Below are 9,422 nucleotides of genomic sequence, written 5' to 3'. Positions count from 1 at the left end.
TTCTGACTTTAAGTACGTATTAAAAATTTATTAGGATCGCTTCTTTCAAGGTACGTTTACATATATATATTTATATATTGCTGATCGATTTAGAAAGATATTTTTTCACGCTGGCTATTTCTTTTTGCTTGCTTTTGCCAACTTTTGAGCATCATAGGATTTTCTCAATTTCTGCAATTTGTTTGCGCTGCCGAACCATTTATTAAACTTTTCCATGAGCTAAGAAGAAACATTATTTCATTATTGTCAAGCATTGCAAAATGTATAAACATATAAACCTTCTCCTCTGGGGGAAAAATAGGAGGCTCATTCTTGCTCAAAAAGTATTCCAAAAACTCGTTGGGATCCAATGCCTCATTCTTGAGTCGCATTTTTCGATCGATACTTAATGTCTGCTTTATATTTTCATTGATGTCGCCGGAGGTATAGGCTTGTAATACTCTTGCCAGAGCAGAATACGCGTGCTCCTTCATATCATCTGGGGCGTTTTCGGTCATCAGTTCTAGCCAAAGTAGGAAGCTGGTGCCATAATCGCACTTTGGAATTAGCAGAACTTTTTGGAACGCTCTTTTAATACCCCCATTGGCAGCCCAGGGCATGTTGCTGGTGCCGACCACTACAATTTTGTCGTTTTTCTTTAAGGGTTTTAAAATTTTACTGGCTATAGAGGACCCCAGAAGCCTTGGTTTTATCTCGACTGCCTCTGGCGGAATTTTTTTCCAAAATAATCGATGAGCTTCTTCGAAATACATTATGGTCGGCTGAAATGCCTTCGCCACTTTTAAGACAACATGTAGGAAATACTTCAAGTCATTGGCATACTTGTATGTCTTCTCTGGACTTAAATTCATAAAAACTGCGTCTGTAATAATTAAAGTTTTAAACTGATTAACTGCACCTGCAAATATAATATCAATTTACCTAATTCAGATGCAATGATTTGACATAATAATTTTTTTCCGCTATTTAGGGGTCCAATTAATAAAAGAGACTTGGGTTTTGGAATATCAAATTCTCCCATTCCTAACATCGACTCTTGAATAACCATTTTGATATCACCTTTGGCTGGACCCAATGTCCTAAGTAAGGGGAAGCTTAATTAGTGTTAAATTAAATTAAATAATTAAATAGGTACGTCAAATCGTCTTCATTTCGAGTGTCGTCTGCCACAAAGTTAAAGTCCGCAATAAATTCGTCAAAGTCTTTATGAGCAACTTTCTCTATTATTCCCCCATCTTTTAGTTCTTGGTACAAGGATTCAAGGGTTCTATCTCCTGTCATATCCTTTGGCTTCCTTTTCCTCTTATTCTTCTTCTTTTTTGGATACTTTACTTTAAGGGCCTTATATTTTTCATTGTTATCCTTTGCTAGAGCTTCCCGGAGCAGTTCATACTCTACCCTAAATTTTAAATAATGGTTTTTCCAATTTGTAAGTTTGAAATGGTGGTTTAAAAATAATTTTACCTCATGTACTCGTCGACCAAACCTCTTACTTCCTGGTGTATCTTAGCCAGCTCTTCCTCTGTAACCCAATCTTTGATAGGATCATGATTTTTGTTAAGATATTCGTCGACATTTCTCCAGTCCTTAGCATATTTCTTCATAGTTTCCTCAATGTTTTCTAAAAATTAGAGCCAAGAACAGGAGACATTGCAGTAACAAGCTATCTAACTTTATAGCAAACAACCACTGTGGACGACAGTCTACGATGTAACGAAGACTACTATGTATGTACATATAGATTTTATTTTGTAAACTGTGTAATTTAGAAAATTAAATAATTTACCTATTGCCTTGCTTGCAGTTAATTCATAACCGACATCGATGATTCCAGCGTCTCTTAATTTTTTCCTGCGTTTCGCTTCCTTCATTTTTATTAATTTTTCCTTTTCCCTCTTTCTTCTTTTATCTTTCTTTTCCTTATCTCGAATTTTCTTTTTCTCTGCTTTTGTCAAGGGCTTTTTACCTAGGGATTGCTGAAACTCCATTGGGGTCATTGTTTCATCTATGACAACTAATACTGTTCCCTTTTTTACAGGATCAGGATAAGGATGAAAGTTTCCAGTCTTTTCGTAACTGTAGAGTGTAAACATGTTAATCTTATGTCTTGTAATAAATTACCTTACAATTCTTTAAACCAATCCCGAATGTGATCGGAAATGTCTTCCATCATCCATGGACTTCGAACTTGCAAAAGCCTGGTGCGTTCATCATTGATCAAGTTAATGAAATCCTCGTCCAGTTTTCTTTTGAGCATCTCGTTTTTGTACATTTCCATAATTGCGTTTGCATTTTGGTTCGGTCGCTTCAGTTTTCTTATTTTCTTCATACCATACAATTCTTCCTTAAATCTTTTTCGAATTTTAACTATTTTCCTTGTTCTGTAACCTCGCCACCAGCTTTGGATTTTACAAGCAGCAATATTCCTTTTTATGTTCAAGGCTTCTTCATCTGGAATAGGGTAAACATTGTACTAAATAATTAAAATATCGGTAATTTTTTAAAACTACATAAAAGTGCAGTGTTCATATTCTAAAAATATATATTTATTTTTAAAATTACCATCCACTACTGTCTCCGCAACGTCGTCAGTTTTTCGTAAGTTTTCACAGGATTCGTCAGCTTTCAAGAAATCTGCCGAAAATATGGTTCTCTTGACGGGAATACTCATGGCTTGATCAGGTTTAAAAGTGAACTTATAATTGATTTTTTTTCTTTGATACACCTTGAGGAATTTCTTCTTGTCGTACTTAATGCTTGATTTATACACTCGGGCCCTGCGTGCCCTCTCATGAGCTTGGATCAGCTTCACTGCCTCACTTATAGGAACCCAATCCTGAGCAGCCTTCTCCTCCTTTTCCTCATCGTTCATGTACAATCGGTTGTCGGCTAGAATATTTTGAATATCCAATGGGCGGCGGTACAGAAACTGTGGCGATCTCCATATGACCAAGTCTCGCGGCGTTAGCTTCCTGGCGATCAACGCTTTATCTATATATATGTACTCGCTCATTTCCAAGTCCTTTAACTCCTCCTTTAGCTGCATTAGCTGCTGAGTCGCACTCTCGACCAAAACACGAACTAATTCCCGCTTTTGGACTTGGAAAGTATTGTGGTAAATGAAGCCTAACTTGGCGACTAGCTCTACGTACAAAACGTAGAGTTCTGCGAAAATTTTAAACGATATGGCTTTTTCCTGGGGAGGATCTATCTTCTTCAAGCGGTTCTGTTTTTTAATTAGTTGCCCAATTTCCTTTCGAGTGGACACCCAAAATTTATGATTCAAGTCGAAAGACATTTTTGATTTTTGCCTTTTTTGTACCTTGCTAAATTAAGAAGTCTCGGCCGTGTTAAGAATATAGATTGTATTTATTTGTTTCTGTACACTAAATAAAAATAAGTCGATTACCTGATTATTCAAGGGTTACTTAGTACCAATATAGATTTTGATTTCATATAAATTTATCACTTTATTTCACTTATGATAAGGTAATCAGGGAATCCGGAAGGGTACGACCACAGCCTCCTTGTGGTCGATTTGAATGTGCGAAACACTGATGTGTGCTTTCTCGGTAAATAGTTTCATCTGAAAATGCAATAAATTTAAGGGTTAAATCAATAAATATCATTGTGTTGCAAATTTCAATTCGAAAATAGTTAATTACTTGAGCAGTATCCTCGGGGAAAATGGGCTTAGACAGATAGAATTGATGACTTGGAACATCTTTAAGGAGGCCTGTAGTTTCAAAACATGTTAGAAATTACATAAATCATCGGATAGTATCAAGTCAAACCTTTTAGTGAGATACTGGGGTGCTGAACATTATTCCATTGCTGATGCAACCGCTGCGAGTACAATCTTATTCTGTCGGCGTACTCCTGGTGCTCCAAGCTGTGGCAGTCCATGGCCCCCACGTTTATCATGTTTCTGAAGAACAAAAGAGTGCATGTTAGTATTGGCTTTATCAATTCGGAATCCTATAGATGGGCGATAATCACGCTTCTGCTGTAACATGTAAGATTACAAGTTTCCAGTGGATCAGCTACACTACAATAATAACTGAATTTAAATAATATTAGAAAATGGAAAAAGGAATGTTCAGATGTTGTTCACATATGTAAAATAATTTTTAAGCTAGATGGATTCTTAAGGACTCTAACACTTCATATCCGCATGTTAAACGTAAAGTAGGTTTTTAACATGGTTAAAAGCTACTTTTAGTCTAGCATGCGGTCGACAAACGCACTCTATCTAGGGTATGGTTGCACTCCTAACTATTCTGAATATTGGCATTACAATGTAGGTAATAGAACCCCCAGCCCTTATCAGCATTCACAAGCTAATGTTACAAGATTGTAATCTCCTGTAGAAAAAGTGTTCCTGGAACACCCTAGCAAAACACGCCCGTGGGGCTACGTACATCGCAGTGTTCTGCACCAATCTGGAGAGGGCATTCTGGTCGTCCCTCTTGGGCAGGGAGTGGGCGTAGTCGTTGCTGAGGCCATCGGAATTGCTCCTCCGAAGGGCAGGACTATGGTTCACGGGGTCCACCAGAAGGTGTGTCCTCTCGTTCGGCTCGTTGGGCTGCAGATAAGACGGGCAATACTACAGTATGGTCAGATCTTGGGAGAATGTGATCTATGGGTTACCTGGGCACCCGTGTCCTCGGTGCATTGCCAGCAGTTGCAGATGGAGGCGAAGTAGCTCCAAACAGAGTGCACATAATCCATTCTAAATGCAATTGTTCTTTATTTTTATTTTATGCAAGTTCTTTAGTGTTACCAGATTGGACTACAGATTTCATGCCAAGAGTTTTCGACCAGCCCTGGTTTTCCACTTAAAAAATCAATCTTTTCCCGCTAAGTTCAAAATGGTTTTAATTTTAAATGGATAAAATTTTTAATTGTAGGTCTCTTGAACTGCTAAATTAGGAGAGTACGAGTAAATATTATTATTAATCTTAGTTTTTATTATTTATGCATATCTAAGTAGTCCCTAACTACTATTGCAAATTTTTACCTAAGTAAAAATGAATTCTTAAGAACCACTAAGCTGTCTCCATCTTAAAATTTGCAAAATCATTTCAAATCGAGGATGAAATGTCATTTTTATCTATAACAGCTTTTGAAATATTACGCGGGAAAAATATTATAAAATACCCTCGCCACAAACCATCGGGTTGAGTCTTTATTCGAACCCTCCAAAATTGGAGGATTCAATCTATGAAGCGAACCTTTTTAGCGGAGCTATCGGCGTCAACCACTTAATCGAAATTATTATCGAAATTCAAATGGTTAATAATAACGACCTCGCTATTTATACTTATTTTATTATTAAATTCATTTTTGACAAACTTGAAATATTAAAAATTGTTTTGTAATATATATTTTTTAGTGTTTAAACTTAACTTAAAATGTTGAGTAAATGATTATGAAATTTGTAAAGTTTTCATATTGTGCACACCATAAAGTAGTTTTCATAAGTAGTAAAACATTTATATTCCTTTAATTTATTTATTATCATCTATTTTGTGATAATTTTAGTAAAGGATTTCATATGAACTCAACCAAAGTAAAAAATTTTAAATCTTAAATGCAAATGCAAACCCTTTTTGCAATTTCTTTGATTTCTGAAGCCGTAATTTTGTACATGCCTTTTGATACGCAACATGTTCATTACCATTTTATGGAGAAATTTATCTCGACTTGGCCACATACTCCGGCACAAGCATATAAAAATATATACATTATTGATTGATGAAGATGTCGCAATTGCAGCCGACGGAAGATACTTATCTCGACTCTTCCTTCGTGCCAATCAAATGAATTGGGCTGCACATTTTTAATTGTGTCGCTCGCGTCAAAAGGACGAAGGATGCGAAATACAGCAGCCCCACGCAGGAACGCCCTTAAATCAACGATGCGGTTAACCATGATGGCAAAAGCAGCGAGGCGGAAACGCAAATTCATTGCCGAGGTTGCAAGACATGGGAACATGTGTGCCAGTGCTGTCAGTTTGTTCTGGAATGGAAATTTTGAGACTTTCGCTTTCAAAGTTTTTTTTCCTAGGAATTCTTTAAAAGGATCCCCAATTGTTATATTTTTCAATTGGGTAACTGTGTTGACATAGAAATAACATCTTTTTTATTTTAATATACATTGTAGAAAAAAACTATGATGTTTGTTTAAGAGCTAATATCAAAAATTACATATTTAGTGTTGTATGACATTCTTAACAGGCAATAACAATGAACAAGTTCCCAATGAAATGAACTTATAGTTAAGAAATTATACCCTAATGAGCTTTAGACAAAATAAGTGTCATTATATCTTACAGGAAATTGATTTTAAATATTTTTTAAAATTTCTTCGAGCCTTAGGAGTGTTTTTCTACCGCCTTAAGTGAATTGGTTCTGCTTGTAAAATATGCTGCTGGCAGCACTGTTGTGCGGCTCACTGGTTCCCCAGCATCCCCTGATCCTTGGCTCCACCTCCAGACCGGCTCACCATATCCATCCATTGCGGCAGACGCACTCTCACACTCGCTGGTAACTTGTAACTTCATTTTGCCTCGCTTTTGTTTCCGTTCCCTGGCAGCGGAAGCGGGGCCAGAAATTTCATAACTGCCATGAGGAGCAGCTTCCCTTCAATTCAATTATCCTCCGCATGCACACGGCCCCAAAGGGTATCGATCATTACATCTAAAGACGAGCATGTGTCTGTGGTTTCTTATCTGTGAATCGGAGGTTTTGATTGTAATTTTCGGATACGCTATCAAACAGTAGAGTACATTGGTATAAGTAAGGGATTCACAAATTGAAAGAGAAGCATGATAGCATTTACTTAAGTTGGTAATGATTTTCCGGCTTGTAAAATCATTTGAACTTCCTCTTTTGCCTACACCCACTCATGTATTTATTTGATTTTATGGCTTTACGCAGTTCAATTTCTGCTAGCTCAATTGGTCTGGATGGGCTTGCCCTGCGGAACTGAAGGCGAAAAACCTCAGCCACATTAACGATTTAATGAACCCCCACGAAGCAGTTTGCCACTTGATTGCCTGCGGCCTGGCTCAAGTCCTGGCTGATTGGATTCAGCTGGTGTTTTATAAACGCCTCAGACTTGCAGCCTCAACGCCCGCTTAGGATGGGCCAAGCCCTTCGTCCAGGTTCAGGATCCTCGGGCTCATTGTTGCATCGACAAAGAAAACCCAATTTACATAGAATAACTGGGGATTATCGGAGCGACTACCCCGAGCCCCGCAGTCCAGCCGCAAAAGTGCGCCAGCAGCGTTTTTAATATGCAAAGCGGACAGCATCCGGATGCCACATCGTCCTCCGCCTTCCAGCTACCACCTCCACCTCCACTTCTCTGGATAAACAGTGCGGCGCAAACTTACAGCAGGAAGAACAACATTTTTATGCACCACACTTGCCTTTTACATGGCCTGCGCCTGCATTACGCAGAGAAAAAGGTTTCTTTAGAATCGGAGATATATATAATTTTTAAAAATTGAAAAGGGTAATTTGGGTCTTTAGTTTAAACTAAAATAAACAACTCCAAAGGTTAGGAATGATCTGAAATTATTTAGTGCCCCTTTAAGATCTGTTTTCCCTTTCTCTCTGTGTAAGCTGTGCATCCTACAACTCCAGTAACTTTTTTGCCCTAGCCTGTTTGTGTTGACTTGGTTAGCTCTTGGCCCGTCGGCGAGCCCTTATGCATCTGGCCATAAACGTCGACCCAGGCGATAAAGTTGAGCCTGATTATGCAGCTATATTTAAGGTAAACTATCAACTTGGAATGGCCCAGAAAAATGGAGCAAAAGAGGTCTTGGAGTCATTAATGCATGTCATTAAATAAGATAAGAAAATGTATCTAAATTGTTCGGTTTTCAATGTAAAAGGCATTTATATTAAGATTTTTAAAATTATATCATTTTACAACACATTATAATAACAGATAACCATTCAAATGTTAAATTCCATAAGTTTTTCTTTCCAACTACTACTTTAATTTGCGTGGGGAAATGAAAAATATCGATCCCCAGCAACGGGTAAAAATATATCCGAGTATTTTTTCCACTCCCCCATTTAAGCCGTCATAAATCGCTGGAAAATCCATAAACTTTCTGTTACACGGGGTCTAAGCTGCAGGTGAACTACGACATCTGTGAGTGCGACAAATGCATTTGGAATGCAATTCAATTTCCTCCGCGGTGGCTCGTGGTACTTTCGATTTTGTTATCGCCGGATTGTTGGCCTTAATTCACCGAAAACGTTTCGCGAAGCAATTTGCTCTATTTCTGTTCGACATTTCACTTAGCTGGGTTTAATTTTCAATTGACACCGCTGGATTATTTTGGCTTTGGCAGTTGTTCCCGATTTGCTTGCAAATCGATTCTTTCCAGAGGAAGGTTGAAAGCAGTCGAGGCAGCAGATTTTTCACCTGGCGAACCATTAGCAAATATGGTAAATTCTGTTTACACACAGCTGGCGGGTGAATTACAGCATCGGATTACTCGGCAAGGAAAAAGTGAAATGCAAAAAGCTTAATTAATTCAAATGGGATAAGATGCAAATAACTGGATGCTCGCCCATTACAAAGGGATTTATACACAGAGAGTAATACTCACGTATATTTTTCTTGAATTGAGAACGTTCGTTCTTAAAAACCGTGTAAGTACATTTTGGTATCAATGTTCTCAATATTAGATCGAAATAATGAGAAGAGAAAAGTTAAATTGAGTTTATTCAACAACTTTTTGATAACTAAACACTACTACTGGACTAATAGTTTATTTGTTGAGATATAAATGTAAATACCGCTAAATTACCTTGATATGAGAAATGTCTTTCAAAAATGTCTTTCTATTTTTAAGAACATTTTCAACTTAGATGAGAAAGTCAAAATTTTCACTGTGTATGGAACTGTAAAGAAACTTTTAGCCACAGAGGTTTTAAACCACATTTGGAGAAATGTAATTTGAAATAAAATGTGTTTTACAGCAACCGCCTACTGGTGGTTAAAAATGTACATAGTGGAAATATGAAGTAAATTTCAAAAAAACCATACAAAAATCGGGTATGCAGAAATACTATTACTTAATTCTTGAAAATTATTAACAACTTCAATTTGAACTTATAAATATATAAAAATATTTTATAGTTATTTCGGATTACTTATCTAATTTTGCAATGTATTTAGAAAATGATTAAAGTACTTAAAAGCTTTGTGAACGAGAACCTATCCTACTATTATAACATTTTCCGTGCACAAGCTTGATTCTTAATTTGAAATTACACCTTCCCACACCAAAGAAACCGCCAGATTTAACTTTGGGAAAACTTAATAGGCAACCTGTTTCTGAAGAAAACAAGGACCAGATCAAATCGCTTAAAGAGGCAGGAAACGTTCACCGCAGC

General features: G+C 37.1%; 2 protein-coding genes across 2 annotated transcripts; both read right to left on the bottom strand.

Annotated features, from left to right (window-relative positions):
* Positions 1–7: 7 nt before the first annotated feature.
* LOC108004814 (dynein regulatory complex protein 11) lies at positions 8–3,301 on the bottom strand. The gene is made up of 8 exons (XM_017067883.4): positions 2,563–3,301; positions 2,127–2,451; positions 1,787–2,076; positions 1,465–1,621; positions 1,136–1,399; positions 922–1,079; positions 279–862; positions 8–219 (listed from the first exon to the last, which is right to left on the bottom strand). The coding sequence occupies exons 1-8, from the start codon at positions 3,296–3,298 to the stop codon at positions 115–117; spliced, it is 2,619 nt and encodes an 872-aa protein (XP_016923372.3). The 5' UTR covers positions 3,299–3,301; the 3' UTR covers positions 8–114.
* A 49-nt stretch (positions 3,302–3,350) lies between these two features.
* Positions 3,351–4,813, bottom strand: Lamtor1 (Late endosomal/lysosomal adaptor, MAPK and MTOR activator 1). Its single transcript, XM_017067885.4, has 5 exons — positions 4,651–4,813; positions 4,422–4,585; positions 3,795–3,928; positions 3,666–3,736; positions 3,351–3,586 (listed from the first exon to the last, which is right to left on the bottom strand). Exons 1-5 carry the CDS (start codon positions 4,729–4,731, stop codon positions 3,494–3,496), a joined length of 543 nt encoding a protein of 180 aa, XP_016923374.1. The 5' UTR covers positions 4,732–4,813; the 3' UTR covers positions 3,351–3,493.
* Between the last annotated feature and the right edge of the window lie 4,609 nt (positions 4,814–9,422).

This window comes from Drosophila suzukii, chromosome 3, assembly GCF_043229965.1.
Source record: "Drosophila suzukii chromosome 3, CBGP_Dsuzu_IsoJpt1.0, whole genome shotgun sequence".
Taxonomy (NCBI): domain Eukaryota; kingdom Metazoa; phylum Arthropoda; class Insecta; order Diptera; family Drosophilidae; genus Drosophila; species Drosophila suzukii.
The sequence above is the reverse complement of the archived record's forward strand: the minus strand, read 5'-3'. Positions and strand labels throughout refer to the sequence as shown.

What these genes read in the sequence shown, in the direction of transcription:
- LOC108004814 (XM_017067883.4), bottom strand. Translation starts at nt 3,298, where the DNA reads ATGTCTTTCGACTTGAATCATAAATTTTGGGTGTCCACTCGAAAGGAA. An exon ending in TGCGGAGACAGTAGTGGATG is followed by an intron (nt 2,452 to 2,562) that starts GTAATTTTAAAA and finishes ACCCTATTCCAG; the next exon opens with ATGAAGAAGCCTTGAACATA. An exon ending in CGAAATGAAGACGATTTGAC is followed by an intron (nt 1,080 to 1,135) that starts GTACCTATTTAA and finishes CCCCTTACTTAG; the next exon opens with GACATTGGGTCCAGCCAAAG.
- Lamtor1 (XM_017067885.4), bottom strand. Translation starts at nt 4,731, where the DNA reads ATGGATTATGTGCACTCTGTTTGGAGCTACTTCGCCTCCATCTGCAAC. An exon ending in CCGAGGACACGGGTGCCCAG is followed by an intron (nt 4,586 to 4,650) that starts GTAACCCATAGA and finishes TCTTATCTGCAG; the next exon opens with CCCAACGAGCCGAACGAGAG. An exon ending in CCCCAGTATCTCACTAAAAG is followed by an intron (nt 3,737 to 3,794) that starts GTTTGACTTGAT and finishes TTGAAACTACAG; the next exon opens with GCCTCCTTAAAGATGTTCCA.